Source organism: Colius striatus, chromosome 26 (assembly GCF_028858725.1).
Source record: "Colius striatus isolate bColStr4 chromosome 26, bColStr4.1.hap1, whole genome shotgun sequence".
Taxonomy (NCBI): Eukaryota; Metazoa; Chordata; class Aves; order Coliiformes; family Coliidae; genus Colius; species Colius striatus.
The window spans coordinates 2,139,404-2,156,604 of NC_084784.1; the positions used below are offsets into that span (position 1 = coordinate 2,139,404).

The following is a 17,201-nucleotide window of genomic DNA, read 5'->3' on the forward strand; positions in this document are numbered from 1 at the left end:
GCAGCTTCAGGGGCTTAACAACTGATTCCATGTGAGCTCTTGCTGTTGGTGGCCCAGGGGACACAGGGACAGAGGTTTCTCCCCACACACCCCAGGCAGGACTTACCCTGGGGCCAGAGGGACCCGCAGGACCAGCAGCACCTTGGTCTCCAGAAGGACCCTGAGGAGGAAAGTGAGGGAGGGATGTTCCAGCTCCGTGCTGGGGGATGTTCAGGGCTCTGGAGGAGCCACTCTCCCCTCAGCTGTGCCAGTTCCCACTTACAGGGGGTCCAGGCAGACCCTGGAGCCCGGTGAAGCCGCGGTGGCCCTTCAGCCCTCGTTCTCCCGCCTCTCCTGTCTCACCCTTGTCACCACGAGGCCCTTGGGGACCCTGGAAGGGAAGAAAGGGGATGTGTTGGGTTCAGGGTGGCAGACCCTCACCCCACTGAGCCCCAGGACATCCCCAGCAGGACGCCCCAAGGGCTCTGGCATCGCTCACCGGCATTCCTCGGGCACCGGCGGGACCAGAGGGACCCATGGGACCTTGTGCACCCTGGGGAGAGAAAAGAGGGGAGTCAGAAGGAGCCAAGAGCAGGGGGATGCTGGGGGAGGGTCCCCCTGTGATTTTGGGGGTCTCTGGACCAGCTCCACTCGGGCAATGAGCAGAGGCTTTGAACCCACATCAGCGCTGAGCACTGACCCTCGCACAGGGGCACTGTGGCAGGTCTGTCCTGGATGAGCTCCCTCTGGTCAAATCTGTCCTGCCTGAGCTCCCCCTGGGCAGATTCTGTCCTGCCTGAGCTCCCCTGGGCAGATTCTGTCCTGCCTGAGCTCCCCTGGGCAGGTTCTATCCTGCCTGAGCTCCCCCTGGTCAAATCTGTCCTGCCTGAGCTCCCCCTGGGCAGGTTCTGTCCTGCCTGAGCTCCCCCTGGTCAAATCTGTCCTGCCTGAGCTCCCCCTGGTCAGGTCTGTCCTGCCTGAGCTCCCCCTGGGCAGGTTCTGTCCTGGTTGAGTTCCCCCTGGTCAGGTCTGTCCTGCCTGAGCTCCCCCTGGTCAGGTCTGTCCTTCCTGAGCTGCTCTGGGCAGGTTCTATCCTGCCTGAGCTCCCCTGGTCAAATCTATTCTGCCTGAGCTCCCCCTGGTCAGGTCTGTCCAGCCTGAGCTGCCCCAGGGCAGGTTCTGTCCTGCCTGAGCTCCCCCTGGGCAGTGCCAGGGCTGGGCAGAGCCCAAAACGGCTTCTTGGTGCTTGGGAGTGCTCAGGAGGAGGCTCAGAGCTGCTCAGAGCGAGGGCACCCACCTGACTGCCCCCAGGCAGGGGCATTGCTGTGCTCAGGGTGGTTCCTGCCTCCTCTAATGACCCCAACCCAAATGAGCTCAGCCCCAGTGACCCCATCCCCAATGAGCTCAAGCCCAACAACCCCAACAACCTCCTGGCTCCTCCAACCAGCTCAACCCCAATTAACTCCTGCCCTCTCCAACCATTTCAACCCCAACACTCAACCTCAACCCCAACCAGCTCAACCCCAACAACCTCCTGGCTCCTCCAAACATCTCAACTCCAACTAGCTCCTGCCTCTTCTAACCACTTCAACCCCAACACTCAACCTCAACCCCAACACTCTCAACCTCAATGACCTGAACCCCAACAACCTCAAGTCCAACAACCTCCTGGCTCCTCCAACCAGCTCAACCCCAACTAACTCCTGCCCCTTCCAACCACTTCAACCCCAACACTCAACCCCAATGACCTCAACCCCAATACTCTAAACCCCAACAACCTCCTGTCTCCTCCAAACAGCTCAACCCCAACTAAGTCCTGCCCCTTCTAACCACTTCAACCCCAATACTCAACCCTAATGACCTCAACCCCAACACTCTAAACCCCAACAACCTCCTGCCTCCTGTAACCACCTCAACCCCAACAACCTCCTGGCTCCTCCAGCCAGCTCAACCTCAACTAACTCCTGCCCCTTCCAACCACTTCAACCCCAACACTCAATCTCAACCCCAATGACCTCAACCCCAACACTCTAAACCCCAACAACCTCCTGTCTCCTCCAACCACCTCAACCCAACAACCTCCTGGTTCCTCCAACCATCTCAACTCCAGCTAGCTCCTGCCTCTTCTAATGACTTCAACCACAACACTCAACTTCAACCCCAACCACCTCAAACCCAACACTCTAAACCCCAACAACCTCCTATCTCCTCCAACCACCTCAACCCCAAGTCCTGCCCCTTCTAACCACTTGAACCCCAATACTCAACCCTAATGACCTCAACCCCCAACACTCTCAGCCCCAACAACCTCACCCCCAACAACCTCCTGCCTCCTGTAACCACCTCAACCCCAACAGCCTCAACCCCCAGCGAGCCATTTCCCTCCCTGCCGTGCCAACACTCACCGTCTCGCCTCTGTCTCCTTGTTTGCCGGTGGGACCGACGGGGCCGGGGGCACCGGGGGCACCGGGAGCACCGGGAGCACCCACAGGCCCAGTCTCACCACGATCACCCTGTGCCAAGGGAAGGGGCTGGTCAGAGCTGTGGCACCGTGGGCACACGGGCTGGGGGTGGTGGGGAAGGTGCCTGGACTCACCTTGACGCCGGCTGCGCCGTCTCTGCCTGGGGGCCCATCGGAGCCGGGGTTACCCTGAGAGAAACAGGGGAGGGATCAAATCCTGACCTTGGGCATGAAGCAGGACAGGGGGAAACTCCCCTTGGAAAGCCAAAACCACCCCTACAAAGGCCTTGGGAGCTGAGTTATGGCCCAAAGGTTGAGTCGTGGCTCAAGGGTTGAGTCATGACCAAGGGTTGAGTCGTGGCCAAGGGTTGAGTCATGACCAAGGGTTGAGTCATGACCAAGGGTTGAGTCGTGGCTCAAGGGTTGAGTCATGCCCAAGAGTTGAGTCATGCCCAAGGGTTGAGTCATGGCCAAGGGTTGAGTCGTGGCCAAAGGTTGAGTCGTGGCCCAAGAGTTGAGTCGTGGCCCAAGAGTTGAGTCGTGGCCCAAGAGTTGAGTCGTGGCCCAAGGGTTGAGTCATGACCAAAGGTTGAGTCATGGCCCAAGGGCTGAGTTATGGCCCAAGGGTTGAGTCATGACCAAGGGCTGAGTGATGACCAAGGGCTGAGTTATGGCCCAAGGGTTGAGTCATGACCAAGGGCTGAGTGATGACCAAGGGTTGAGTCATGGCCCAAGGGTTGAGTCATGACCAAAGGTTGAGTCATGACCAAAGATTGAGTCATGGCCCAAGGGCTGAGTCATGACCAAGGGTTGAGTCATGACCAAGGGCTGAGTCACAGCCCAAGCTGTGTCTGGTGATACCATCGAGGTTTTGGGGGTTCACTGAGCTGATCCTGAACCCAACATGGATAAAAGCACCACCCTGCTTCACCCCCTCCCTGCCCACACCCCTGGGTGCTGCCCACCTCACGGCCAGGTTCACCAGCAGGACCTGTCAGACCAGGGGGACCCACAGGGCCGGGGGGACCTCGGTCACCAGCAGAGCCAGGAGCTCCTTGTTTGCCAGGTTCACCCTGAAAGGAGGGAGAAGAAAAGATGACACAAGTCATGGTCAGCTCCAAACATCCCTGAGAGGGGTGTCAGCCCTGTGCCAGGCTGCCCAGGGAGCTGGGGGAGCCCCCAGCCATGGAGGGACCCCAAAACCATGGGGTGAGGGCTGTGGGTCAGTGCTGGGCTGGCTGAGGGGAGAGTTGGGACTGCAGCAGCTTCAAAGGGCTTTGACAACCCAAATGCTTCTGATTCTGAGGGGAAAAGTGGGGGGTTGATGAGGTTTTGAGGGAGAACAAAGTGGAGTTTAGAGGGAAAAGGCAGAGATTTGGGGGGCTTGTGAGGGAAAAGGGGTTCAGTGGGGTTCTGAGGGAAGATGTGGGGTTTGTGGTGGAGCTGCAAGAGAAAAGGGGGGGTTGAGGGAGTTTTGAGGGGAAAATGGAGTTTTGGTGGGGTTTTGAGGGAGAAAGTGAGGGTTTGGTGGAGTTCTGAGGGAAAAGGTGGAGATTTGGTGGTTTTAAAGGGAAAAAGTGGGGCTTTGGTGGACTTCTGAGGGAAAAAGTTGAGTTTTGAGGGAGAAAGTGGGGTTTTGGGAGAGTTTTGAGGGAAAATGTGAGGTTTTAGTGAACTTCTGAGGGAAGAGGTGGCGGCCTGGAGAGGAGGCTGAGGGAGAAAGTGGGGTTGGGGTGGAGTTTGGAGGGGAAAAGGGTGTTTTAGTGAACTTCTGAGGGAAAAAGTTGAGTTTTGAGGAAGAAAGTGGGGTTTTAAGTGGACTTCTGAGGGGAAAGGTGAGTTTTAGTAGAATTTTGAGGGGAAAAAGTGAGGTTTGGGGCAGTTTTGAGGGTAAAAAGGGGGTTTTAGTGAACTTCTGAGGGGAAAAAGTTGGGGTTTGGTGAAGTTTTGAGGGAAAAGGTGGGTTTTGTTTGACTTCTGACAGGAGATGTGGGGTTGTGGTAGAGATTGGAGGGGAAAGGTGGGCTTTTGAGGGGAAAAAGTGGGGTTTTGGTGAACTTCTGAGGGAAAAAGTTGAGTTTTGAGGGAGAAAGTGGGGTTTTGGGAGAGTTTTGGGGGGAAAAGTGGGAGTTTGGGGGGTTTTGAAGGAAAAAGTGTATTTTGAGTGAACTTCTGAGGGGAAAAAGTGAGTTTTGGGGCAGTTTTGAGGGGAAAAAGGGTGTTTTGGTGAGCTTCTGAGGGAAAAAGTTGAGTTTTGAGGCAGAAAGTGGGGTTTTGGGAGAGTTTTGAGGGAAAATGTGAGGTTTTAGTGACCTTCTGAGGGAAAAAGTTGGGGTTTGGTGAAGTTTTGAGGGAAAAGGTGGGTTTTGTTTGACTTCTGACAGGAGATGTGGGGTTGTGGTAGAGATTGGAGGGGAAAGGTGGGCTTTTGAGGGAAAAAGTGGGGTTTTGGTGAACTTCTAAGGGGAAAAGTTGGAGTTTAGGTGGTGAACTCCCTGCCAGGAGGAGCTGGGGGTCAGTCTCTGCTCTGGGGGGACAACACAAGAGGAAAGGGGCTGGAGCTGCCCCAGGGGAGGTTGAGGCTGGAGCTGAGGCAGAACTGTTGCCCTGAGAGGGGTGTCAGCCCTGTGCCAGGCTGCCCAGGGAGCTGGGGCAGTGCCCAGCCCTGGAGGGACCCCAAAGCCGTGGGGTGAGGTGCTGAGGGGTCAGTGCTGGGCTGGGCAGTGTGAGGGGACAAAGGGGAGACTCCAGCATCTCTCAGGGGATGGTGCTGCCCCCACTGAGCTCCCAGGGGCTGGAAGGGGCTGAGGCACTCACGGATGGCCCCGGCAGCCCCGGGAAGCCTCTCTCGCCGCGCTGCCCGGGGAGACCGACGATGCCACGTTGTCCGGCCAGACCCTGCGGTCCAGGGGGGCCATCAGGACCCTGCAGGGAGGGAGAGAGAGGAGGGGGCTCAGATCTGATGGCAAAGCACCAGATGAGCCCAGGGGTGAAGGTTTTCCCCCCCTCCCCACAGCACCTACCGCGGGGCCGTCCTCGCCCGGTTCCCCTTTCTCGCCCGGGGGTCCCGCTGGGCCCTGCAGCCCGGGGTCACCGGCACGGCCTGTGGGACCCACGTCCCCACGGGCACCTTTGGGACCCTCTTTGCCAGCAGAGCCAGGGGGCCCAGCAGGGCCTGGGTTACCCTGTGAAAGGGGATGATGGGGTTGGTGTGATGGAGGAAGCTCGGGGTTCCATGGGGCATCCCCTAAATGGGGGGTGAGGGGATGCCACGTGGCCCCAGAATGATGCCAAATGGCCCAAAACGATGCCAAGTGGCCCAAAACGATGCCAAGTGGCCCAAAATGATGTCAAGTGCCTCCAGGCAATCCCAAGTGCCCTGCAGAATGATCCCAAGTGCCACCAAATGATCCCAAGTGACCCAAAATGATCCCAACTGCCCCCCAAAATGGAACTCAATTGCCCCCAAATGATCCCTAGTGCCCCAAACGATCCCAAATGCCCCCCAAAATGAACTCAGTTGCCCCCAAATGATCCCTAGTGCCCCAAAATGATCCCAAATTCCCCCCAGATGATCCCAAATGCCCCCCAGATGATCCCTAGTGCCCCAAAATTATCCCAAGTGCCACCAAACGATCCCAAAGGCCCCCAAAATGATCCCAAGTGCCCCCAAATGATCCCTAGTGCCCCCCCAAATGATCCCAACTGCCCCCAAATGATCCCAAATGCCCCCCAAAATGATCCCAACTGCCACCAAATGATCCCAAGTGCCCCAAAATGATCCCAAAGGTCCCCAAAATGAACTCATTGCCCCTAAACGATCCCAAATGCCCCCCAAAATGATCCCAAGTTCCCCCAAACGATCCCAAATGCCCCCCAAAATGATCCTGGGTGCCTTGAAATGATCCCAACTGCCCCCAAATGATCCCAGATGTCCCCCAAACAATCTCAAAAGCCCCCCAATGATCCCAAATGCCCCCCAAAATGATCCCAAATGCCCTCAAGTGATCCCAACTGGCCTCAAAGTGATCCCAGCTGCCCCAAATGATGCCAAAATGCCCCTCAAATGATTTCAACTGCCCCCAAACAATCCCAATTGCCCCCTCCAAATGATCCTGGGTGCACTCAAGTGATCCCAACTGCCCCCAAATGACCCCAAATGCCCCTCAAATGACCCCAACTGCCCCCAAACGATCCCAAAGGCCCCCCAAATGATCCCAAGTGCCCCCAAATGATCCCAAAGGCCCCCCAAATGATCCCAAAGCCCCCCAAAATGATTCTGGGTGCCCTCAAATGATCCCAACTGCCCCCAAATGACCCCAGACGCTCCCGGGTGCCCTCAAACGATCTTATGTGTCTCTAAACCATCCCAGCTGCCCCTCAATGATCCCAATTGCCCCCCAAATGATCTCAGCTGCCCCCCAAACCATCCCAACTGCCCCCCAAACCATCCCAAGCCACCCATCCCTCCCAGCTCACATTGGGTCCGGGTGGTCCCACGCGGCCGGCGGCGCCGGGGAATCCGGTGGCTCCCTGGGGAAGGAAGAAGCAGAGCTCAGGCTCTGCCCCAACCCCCCCCCAGCCCCCTCCACCCCTGCAAGCCACCCAGCACCCTACTCACAGGGGGGCCCTGAGCACCTCGGGCTCCTTTGGGACCAGTCACACCAGTTGGACCCTGGGGGAGAGGAGGAGAAGCGGGTTAGAAACGCCCCAGACTTGCCATGGCCAGGGGAGCCTTGGTAGGGGGGTGGGAGTGGGGGGTCCTCACCTGTGGGCCAGGAGCACCAGAAGGACCTTGGGGACCAGGAGCACCAGCATCACCCTTCTGCCCAGGCTCTCCTTGTTCACCTTTGGCACCTGGCTGCCCGTCAGCACCCTGCAGGGAAAGGGGTCAGGGCGTGGGGCTCGTGCTGAGCCCAGGGCTGTGCTGGGATGGGCAAGGGGGCCACAAACTCACCGGGGGACCAGCAAATCCAGCAGGACCAGGAGCACCGGGCTCACCACGCTCACCCTGAGAGGGACACGGGGTTAGAGGGCAGGGGGAGGCAGCAGCAGCAGCTGGGGGGGGCTGTGGGGGGCACTTACCGGGGCACCGCGGGCACCGGCGGCTCCGGAGGGGCCAGGAGGGCCGGATTCACCCTGCAGAAGGAAAGGAGGAGGGTGGGTGGGGGTGTAGGGGGGTGTGAGTGGGGAGCAGATGAGGGGGTGAGGGGGGAGGTCTCACCTTCTCACCGTTGGGGCCAGCAGGGCCAGGGGGGCCAATGGGACCTGTGAGACCCTGTGGAGGAGAAATGGGTGAGGATGAGACAGGATGGGCAGCACTCAGTGGGTACCCCTCAGTGGGCACCCCTCAGTGGGCATCCTCAGTGAGCAGCCCTCAGTGGGCATCCCTCAGTGAGCATCCCCCAGTGGGCATCCTCAGTGAGCATCCACCAGTGGGCATCCTCAGTGGGCATCCCCCAGTGAGCACCCCTCAGTGAGCATCCCCCAGTGAGCACCCCTCAGTGGGCACCCCTCAGTGAGCATCCCTCAATGGGCACCTCTCAGTGAGCATCCTTCAGTGGGTAGCCCTCAGTGGGCATCCCCCAGTGGGCATCCCCAGTGAGCACCTCCCAGTGAGCAGCCCTCAGTGGGCATCCCCCAGTGGGCATCCCCCAGTGGGTATCCTTCAGTGAGCACCCTCAGTGAGCACCCCCCAGTGGGCATCCCTCACCCACCCTGCACCATCACACTTACACGGGCACCGTCCTTCCCAGGGGCTCCCTCAGGACCTTTCTCTCCAACATCTCCCTGTGGGATGAGACAGAGTTGGGGGTGAGATGTGCTGGGGATGGAAAGAGACCTGCAGAGCTGCCCCAGCCCCTGCTCCAGCAGCTTCCCCTGGCTCAGGGGGCACAGGAACGTGTCCAGGGGGGGTTGGGAACCTCCTGAGAAGGAGCCTCCACACCCTCCCTGGGCAGCCTGGGCCAGGGCTCCCTCAGCTCAGCACCAAAGGACTTGCTCCTCCTGGGCCAGGGGCACTTGCTGTGTCCCAGCCTGTGCCCATCACCCCTTGTCCTGCCACTGGCCACCCCAGCAAGGAAATGTCACCTCAGTCTCCTGACACCCTTTATCAGACTCACAGCATGGTGGGGTTGGGAGGGAGCTTTAGAGCTCATCCAGCCCAACCCCCTGCAGAAGCAGCTCCCACCTAGGTCAGGTCACACAGGAACGTGTCCAGGTGGGTCTTGAAGAGCTCCAAGGAAGGAGCCTCCACTCCCTCCCTGGGCAGCCTGGTACTTCTTAAGTATTAACAAGGTGCCCCTGAGCTCAGGCTTCTGTTTCCCAGGCTGAACAGCCCCAGGGCTGCAGCCTTTCCTCAGAAGGAAGATGCTCCAGTGCCCTGATCATCTTGGTGTCCCTGCACTGGCCTCTGCAGCAGTTCCCTGTCCCTCTGGAGCTGGAGAGATACTTAAAAGTGTTGCTGAGGTGCCCCTGAGCTCAGGCTTCTGTTCCCCAGGCTGAACAGCCCCAGGGCTGCAGCCTTTCCTCCTCACACACATGTTCCATCCCTCAGCATCTTGCTGGCCCTGCCCTGGCCTCTCTGCAGCACTTCCCTGTCTCTCTGCAGCTGGGGAGCCCAGCCCTGGCCCCAGGACTCCAGCTGAGGCCTCCCCAGCTCTGGCAGAGCAGAGGGGCAGCACAACCTCCCTGGCCCTGCTGCCCACACTCTCTTCATGCCCCCCAGGCTGCCATTGGCTCCTTGCCCACCAGCCCACGGTGCTGCCCCACGTTCCCTTTGCTGCCCCCCAGCACTGCCAGGGCCCTCCCCAGCAGCTCACCCCCATCCTGTGCTGGTGCTGGGCTTGTTCTGAGCAGGGCTGGTGCTCAGAGCCCAACCACACTCACCCTGTCTCCCTTGGGGCCGGCGATTCCAGCTGCTCCTCTCTCCCCTGGCATCCCCTGCAGCCCTGGGGGTCCCTGGGCACCGTTGGGACCCACTGGGCCGGTTGCACCCTAAAGCAGAACAAGGTTATTGGGGTGCCAAACCCCTTCAAGCCCAGCTCCCAGCTCCCCCTGAGCCACGTCCCTCCTTGCTCCCCCACCTTGGGTCCGTCGGTGCCCGGGGTGCCAGGGAGCCCGCGGGGTCCTTGCAGCCCCTGAGCGCCGGGAGCGCCGCGCTCGCCGGGGAAGCCGCGTTCACCCTGCGCAGGGGAAGGACACACAGAGGGCTGGCATGAGCCCAGAGGCCATGGGGAGGGGCCCAGTGGCCTTGCTGGGGATGTGGGTAGGGATAGAGGGAAGAGCATCCAACCCCATGGCCCCCAAATGACTGGGATGGACTGGGAGGGGATTGGGGCAGGGATAGAGGGCAGAGCATCCATGCCCACGGCCTCCAAAGGGATTGGGAGGGGATGGGACAGGGATAAAGGGCAGAGCATCCATGCCCATGGCCCCCAAAGGGACTGGGATGGACTGGGAGGGGATGTGGACAGGGATAGAGGGCAGAGCATCCTTCCCCGTGGCTCCCAAAGGGACTGGGATGGGGTGTGGGTAGGGATAGAGGGCAGAGCATCCATGCCCATGGCTTCCAAAGGCACTGGGATGGACTGGGAGGGGATGTGGGTAGGGATAGAGGGCAGAGCATCCTTCCCCATGGCTTCCAAAGGGACTGGGATGGGGTGTGGGTAGGGATAGAGGGCAGAGCATCCATGCCCACGGCCTCCAAAGGGATTGGGAGGGGATGGGACAGGGATAGAGGGCAGAGCATCCTTCCCCATGGCCCCCAAATGACTGGGATGGACTGGGAGGGGATGTGTGCAGGGATAGAGGGCAGAGCATCCATGCCCATGGCTTCCAAAGGCACTGGGATGGACTGGGAAGGGATGTGCACAGGGATAGAGGGCAGAGCATCCTTCCCCATGGCTCCCAAAGGCACTGGGATGGACTGGGAAGGGATGTGCACAGGGATAGAGGGCAGAGCATCCTTCCCCATGGCCTCCAAAAGACTGGGATGGACTGGGAGGGGATGTGGACAGGGATAGAGGGCAGAGCATCCTTCCCCATGGCCCCCAAATGACTGGGATGGACTGGGAGGGGATGTGTGCAGGGATAGAGGGCAGAGCATCCATGCCCATGGCTTCCAAAGGCACTGGGATGGACTGGGAAGGGATGTGCACAGGGATAGAGGGCAGAGCATCCTTCCCCATGGCTCCCAAAGGGACTGGGATGGACTGGGAGGGGATGTGTGCAGGGATAGAGGGCAGAGCATCCATGCCCATGACTTCCAAAGGCACTGGGATGGACTGGGAGGGGATTGGGGCAGGGATAGAGGGCAGAGCATCCTTCCCCACAGCCCTCAAAGGGACTGGGAGGGGATGGGACAGGGATAGAGGGCAGAGCATCCTTACCCATGGCCCCCAAATGACTGGGAGGGGATGTGGGTAGGGATAGAGGGCAGAGCATCCTTCCCCACAGCCCTCAAAGGGACTTGGAGGGGATGGGACAGGGATAGAGGGCAGAGTATCCTTCCCCATGGCCCCCAAAGGGACTGGGATGGACTGGGAGGGGACGTGGGCAGGGATAAAGGGCAGAGCATCCTTCCCCATGGCTCCCAAATGATTGGGATTGGGGCAGGGATAGAGGGCAGAGCATCCATGCCCATGGCCTCCAAAGGGACTGGGATAGACTGGGAGGGGATGTGGACAGGGATAGAGGGTACAGTATCCATGCCCTCACCCCCAAAGGGACTGGGATGGACTGGGAGGGGACGGGACAGGCCAAGCTCTGCCCTTCCCCTGCCCTGAGCCCCCTGGAAGCTGTTGGCAGAGGCTCCCAACGCTCATACTCACTCTAGGACCCACAAGCCCGGGGGCACCAGCTTCTCCAGGAACACCCTGTGTGAGGGGGGTGAAAGGGTTGGGGGTGAGCCCTGGGGGTGAGCCCTGGGGGTCCTGACACCCCCTTTGGTGCTGGGGAGCTCCAGGGGCAGGGGGCAGAGCCGGGCTCTCACCTGGTCTCCGGGTTTGCCGCTCTCTCCGGGGGGCCCTGGGGGTCCAGGCAGCCCCTGGCAGGGGAAGCAGCAGCAACAGCCCCAGGGATGAGCCTCGAGCCTCAGCCCAAGCCCAGCCCAGCCCCAAAGCCACCCCCTTCCCCCCAACATCCTCACCTGGGGCAGCCTCAGCTGCTCGGCCCCTGGCGTGGGGTGAGACCCCAAACCAAGGGGGGATGAGAGCTGGCGTCCCCCAGATGATCCCAGGTGACCCCAAATGATCCCAGGTGCCCCCCAGATGATCCCAGCTGACCCCAAATGATCTCAACTGACCCCCAAATGATCCCAGCTGACCCCAAATTATCTCAACTGACCCCCAAATGATCCCAGGTGCCCCTCAAATGATCCCAAGTGACCCCAACTGATCCCAAGTGACCCCAACTGATCCCAGGTGCCCCCCAAATGATCCCAGCTGACCCCCCAACTGATCTCAACTGACCCCAAATGATCCCAGGTGCCCCTCAAATGATCCCAAGTGACCCCAACTGATCCCAAGTGACCCCAACTGATCCCAGGTGCCCCCCAAATGATCCCAGCTGACCCCCCAACTGATCTCAACTGACCCCAAATGATCCCAGGTGCCCCTCAAATGATCCCAAGTGACCCCAACTGATCCCAACTGACCCCTAAATGATCCCAGCTACTCCCCAAATGATCTCAACTGCTCCCCAACTGATCCCAACCACCCTCAACTGATCCCAACTGACCCCAAATGATCCCAACTGCTCCCCAACTGATCCCAACCACCCTCAACTGATCCCAACTGACCCCAAATGATCCTAACTGCTCCCCAAATGATTCCAACCACCCCCAACTGATCCCAACTGACCCCAAATGATCCCAACTGCTCCCCAAATGATTCCAACCACCCCCAACTGATCCCAACTGACCCCCAACTGATCCCAGCTGCTCCCCAAATGATCTCAACTGCTCCCCAAACGATCCCAGCTGCCCCCCAAATCATCCCAACTGAGCCAAACTGATCCCAGGTGCCCCCAACTGATCCCAGCTGCCCCCCAAATGATCCCAAGTGTCCCCTAAATGACCCCAACCATCCCCAAATGATCCCAACTGCTCCCCAAATCATCCCAGGTGCCCCCCAACTGATCCCAGGTGCCCCCAAATGATCTCAATTGCCCCCCAAATGATCCCAAATGCCCCCCAAATGATCCCAAGTGTCCCCCAAATGATCCCAACTGCCCTCAAACAATCCCAAATGCCCCCAGACAATCCCAAATGCCCCCCCAAATGATCCCAACTGCCCCCCAAACGATCCCAGATGCCCCCAGACAATCCCAAACGGCCCCCAAAATGATCCCAACTGCCCCCAATGATCCCAAGTGCCCCTCAAATGATCCTGAATGATCCCAAGTGCCCCTCGATCCCAAATGCACCCCAAACTTATCCCAACTGCCCCCAAATGATCTTGGGTGCCCCCAAATGATCTCACCTGGAAGCCAGAGGGTCCAGGGGCTCCTTGTTCTCCTCTCTCACCTGCAGGACCCTGTGGGAAGGAGGGTGGTGAAGGACCCCAGAACCTCTTGGGGCTGGGGCAGAGCTGGAATCATGAGGGAAACCCCAAATCCAACCCCCTGCCCCACCATGGGTCCTTTGCACAGATTGGGGGGGGGGCTCCAACCCCCTCCCACCCCACCCCCCAGCTCCAAGGGGCTTTTAGTGCTGGGTGAACTCACAGCAGGTCCTGGGGGTCCAGCAGCTCCTGTCTCACCATCTTTGCCAGGAAGACCCTAGAGAGGAGTAAAGCCACTGCTGAGCTCTGGGCTCAATGGCACAACACCTCCCCCTGTGCCTCAGTTTCCCCACTCAGGGATGAAAGAGGCTTTGGGGGAAGGTCTCTGATGTCAGAACAACCCCAAAGGAGGAGGGCAACCAACTCACCCGCAGCCCTGGAGCCCCAGGGAGTCCTTTCTCACCAGCTTTTCCAGGCTCACCCTGCAGAGGGACAGAGGAGGTGACAGGGACAGGCTCCACCACCAGCTCTGCCTCTACTTTTTGGGTAGAAATGCCTCAATACTCACATTTGCACCTTTGGGACCAGGGAAACCCATCACCCCGGGCTGACCACGAGCACCCTGAGGACCTGGGGGACCGGGGCGACCATCCTCTCCAGGAGCACCCTGAGGGGAGGGGGATGGCAGTGAGAGGGGGGTGGGGGGCTCTGTATCCTCTCCCCCTCACACCAAACCCCTCCCCAGCCCCCTTCTCTGTGCTGTCACTCACAGTTGGGCCGACTTTGCCTTGAGGACCCGCGTCGCCGGGGCGGCCGGTGAGACCCTGGGCAGAGGGGAAGGGTTGGGGGGCTGCAGCCACTGGCCCCAGTGTTGGGGGACACTGGGCAACCTCATCCTGCTTGGCTAAAGGTCAGTGCTCTGGGCTTGCCCAGCCACCAAAGAGCATCTTCACACACCTCAAATTGCATTTAACCCCCAGGAGAGCCTTTGCTAAGCCCAAGGAGCATCTTAAACCCAAGAGCATCTTCATTAAGCCCAAAGAGCACCTTTATTAACCCCAAATGCATCTTCATTAGCAAAGAGGATCTTAACTAACCCCAAAGAGCATCTTTAACCCCCAGGAGAGCCTTTGCTAACCCCAAAGAGCATCTTAAACCCAAGAGCATCTTCATTAAGCCCAAGAGCATCTTCATTAACCCAAAGAGCATCTTCATTAACCCAAAGAGCATCTTCATTAACCCAAAGAGCATCTTCATTAAGCCCAAAGAGCATCTTCATTAAGCCCAAAGAGCATCTTAACTAACCCCAGAGAGCATCTTAACCCTAAGGAGAGCCTTTGCTAAGCCCAAGGAGCATCTTAAACCCAAGAGCATCTTCATTAAGCCCAAGAGCATCTTCATTAACCCCAAAGAGCACCTTTATTAACCCCAAATGCATCTTCATTAGCAAAGAGGATCTTAACTAACCCCAAAGAGCATCTTTAACCCCCAGGAGAGCCTTTGCTAACCCCAAAGAGCATCTTAAACCCAAGAGCATCTTCATTAACCCCAAAGAGGATCTTAACTAACCCCAAAGAGCATCTTAACCCCCAGGAGAACCTTTGCTAAGCCCAAGGAGCATCTTAAGCCCAAGAGCATCTTCATTAACCCCAAAGAGCATGTTGGATAACCCCAAGGAGCATTTTAACCCCGAGAGCATCTTCATTAACCTCAAGAGCATCTTCATTAACCCCAAAGAGCACCTTGATTAGTGAAGGACACCTGAACTAACCCCAAAGAGCATCTTAAACCCCAAGTTGCATCTTTGCTAACCCCAAAGAGCATCTTAATGACCAGAGAGGGTCTTAACTAACCCCAAAGAGCATCTTTAACCCCAAGGAGAGTCCTTGCTGACCCCCAAAAAGCATCTTTAACCCCAAATGCATCTTCATTAACCCCAAAGAGCATCTTCATTAGCAAAGAGGATCTTAACTAAGCCCAGAGAACATCAGAATTGAGGAAGAGCATCTGAACTAATGCCAAAGAGTATCTTCACTACCAGAGCACCTTATTGACCCAAAAGGCACCTTATCAACCCCAAAAGCACCTCATTGACCCCAAAAGCATCTTATTGACCCCCCCAGCCCTTACCCTGCCTCCCAGTAGCTCCCAGTCGCTTCCCAGTTGCCCCCCCCCAGCTATTGGCAGCTTCCCAGTACCCCCCATAGCCCTTACCCTGCCTCCCAGTAGCCCCCCAGTCCCCCCCCACCCCCTACCCTGCCTCCCAGTAGCCCCCAGTCACTTCCCAGTCACCCCCCCAGCTATTGGCAGCTCCCCAGTAGCCCCCCTAGCCCTTACCCTGCCTCCCAGTAGCCTCCCAGTCACCCCCTCAGCCCTTACCCTGCCTCCCAGTAGCCTCCAGTCACCCCCTCCCAGCTCCCAGTAGCCCCCCGGTACCACCCCCTAGCCCTCACCCTGCCTCCCAGTACCCCCCCAGTCCCCCCTCAGCCCTCACCCTGCCTCCCAGTAGCCCCCAGTCGCTTCCCAGTCGCCCCCCTCAGCTATCGGCAGCTCCCTGGTAGCCCCCCCAGCCCTTACCCTGCCTCCCAGTAGCCCCCAGTCACCCCCTCCCAGCTCCCAGTAGCCCCCTGGTACCACCCCCCAGCCCTCACCCTGCCTCCCAGTAGCCCCCCAGTCACCCCCCTCCCAGCTCCCAGTAGCCCCCCGGTACCCCTCCCAGCCCTTACCCTGGCTCCCAGTAGCCTCCCAGTACCCCCCCAGCCCTTACCCTGGCTCCCAGTAGCCTCCCAGTACCCCCCCCATCCCTTACCCTGGCTCCTGGCAGCCCGGGCTCTCCAGGACGTCCCGGGTCTCCGGTGGCTCCTTTGGGACCGGCCAGTCCAGCGGGGCCACGCTCCCCTGGAGCACCCTGGGGTGGGGAGGGAGGGAGGGGTGATGGAGAGTGAGTTTAGGGGTGCATCCCCCCCATATTCCCCCTCCAACCCCCCCCTTCCCATCACCCCAGTAACCCACCTTCGGTCCAGCCAGTCCATCCTGCCCGGGGAAGCCTCGGTTGCCAGGAGCACCCTATGGAGGAGGAGGAGGAGGATGAAGTCAAGGGGAGGGGGAAGGGCAGGGGAAGGGTTTTTGGGGGAGGGGGGGAGGGGAAAGGGGGAGGGGGAGGGGAAAGGGGGGGGATCACACACCCTCTCTCCAGGTGGTCCCACAGGACCAGCAGCTCCCGGTTCCCCTCGGGCTCCTCTTTTGCCTTCCTCCCCAGCCGGCCCGGGGGCACCTTGGGGTCCTGCGGGTCCCTGAGGAAGAGGAGGAAAAGAGGTCACAAGGAGTCTCCGATATGCTGGAGGGGGGAGGGGAAACCCTCCCCTCCCTTTTCCCCCCCTCCCCTCCCCTCATCCCCCTCCCCACCCCCCTCCCACATCCATCCCCCAGCCCCTGTCCCGCCGGCGCCGCGGAGCCGCCGCATTGAGGCTGGTTAATGAAGCGAAGGGGGGTTTGTGTCCCCCCCCCGAGGCACGGACACAGCGACCATTGTTCCCCCCGCGTGAAGTGGGGGGCGGGGGGCGGGGGGGACACACACACGGGCCGCTGCAGCCCCTCGAGGGGCCTCGGTAAGGGAAAAGGTTCGTTGGATGCTGAAGAAAAAGCCCCTTCATGCTCCCAGCGGGGTGTGGGGGGGGGGAGGGATGGACCCCCCCAAAAACACGCCGTGGGTGAGGGAGGGGTCCGTGGGGGACACACACACCCCCCGTGGCACTGTCCCCACCCCCCCGCACCGCTCCCCGCGCTCACCGTCTCGCCCTTCGGTCCTTGTTCGCCTTTGAAGCCGGCGATGCCGGGTTCGCCCTGCGCAGGGAGAGGTCGCTGCGGGCTGGGGCTGCGGGGGGTTGTTCCCAGCCCCCGCCCTGTGGGTCCCAGCGCTGTCGCAGACCCAGCTCAGCCTCATCTTCATCCTCATCTTCAGCCTCAGCCTCAGCCTCAGCCTCAGTCTCAGCCTCACCTTCCTCCCATCCTCCTTCCCCTCCCATCCTCATCCCTGGCCCCAGCTCATCTCCATCCCTGGCTCATCTTCAGCCTCATCTTCAGCCTCATCTTCAGCCTCATCTTCATCTTCATCCTCATCCTCAGCCTCAGCCTCAGCCTCATCCTCATCCTCAGCCTCATCTTCATCCTCATCTTCAGCCTCAGCCTCAGCCTCAGCCTCAGCCTCAGTCTCAGCCTCACCTTCCTCCCATCCTCCTTCCCCTCCCATCCTCATCCCT

At 59.6% G+C, this 17,201-nt stretch overlaps 1 protein-coding gene across 1 annotated transcript in view; it reads right to left on the reverse strand.

The window, feature by feature from the left end:
* COL2A1 (collagen type II alpha 1 chain) overlaps nucleotides 1-17,201 on the reverse strand; it is a 31,637-nt gene that overhangs the window by 3,872 nt on the left and 10,564 nt on the right. The window contains 28 exon segments of the mRNA XM_062015318.1: nucleotides 107-160; nucleotides 263-370; nucleotides 479-532; nucleotides 2,385-2,492; nucleotides 2,576-2,629; nucleotides 3,406-3,513; nucleotides 5,258-5,365; nucleotides 5,464-5,625; nucleotides 6,920-6,973; nucleotides 7,062-7,115; nucleotides 7,209-7,316; nucleotides 7,398-7,451; nucleotides 7,526-7,579; nucleotides 7,665-7,718; nucleotides 8,177-8,230; nucleotides 9,329-9,436; nucleotides 9,526-9,624; nucleotides 11,272-11,316; nucleotides 11,433-11,486; nucleotides 12,922-12,975; nucleotides 13,166-13,219; nucleotides 13,371-13,424; nucleotides 13,511-13,609; nucleotides 13,713-13,766; nucleotides 15,752-15,850; nucleotides 15,955-16,008; nucleotides 16,128-16,235; nucleotides 16,732-16,785. Coding sequence (XP_061871302.1) covers nucleotides 107-160; nucleotides 263-370; nucleotides 479-532; nucleotides 2,385-2,492; nucleotides 2,576-2,629; nucleotides 3,406-3,513; nucleotides 5,258-5,365; nucleotides 5,464-5,625; nucleotides 6,920-6,973; nucleotides 7,062-7,115; nucleotides 7,209-7,316; nucleotides 7,398-7,451; nucleotides 7,526-7,579; nucleotides 7,665-7,718; nucleotides 8,177-8,230; nucleotides 9,329-9,436; nucleotides 9,526-9,624; nucleotides 11,272-11,316; nucleotides 11,433-11,486; nucleotides 12,922-12,975; nucleotides 13,166-13,219; nucleotides 13,371-13,424; nucleotides 13,511-13,609; nucleotides 13,713-13,766; nucleotides 15,752-15,850; nucleotides 15,955-16,008; nucleotides 16,128-16,235; nucleotides 16,732-16,785 — 2,124 coding nt within the window.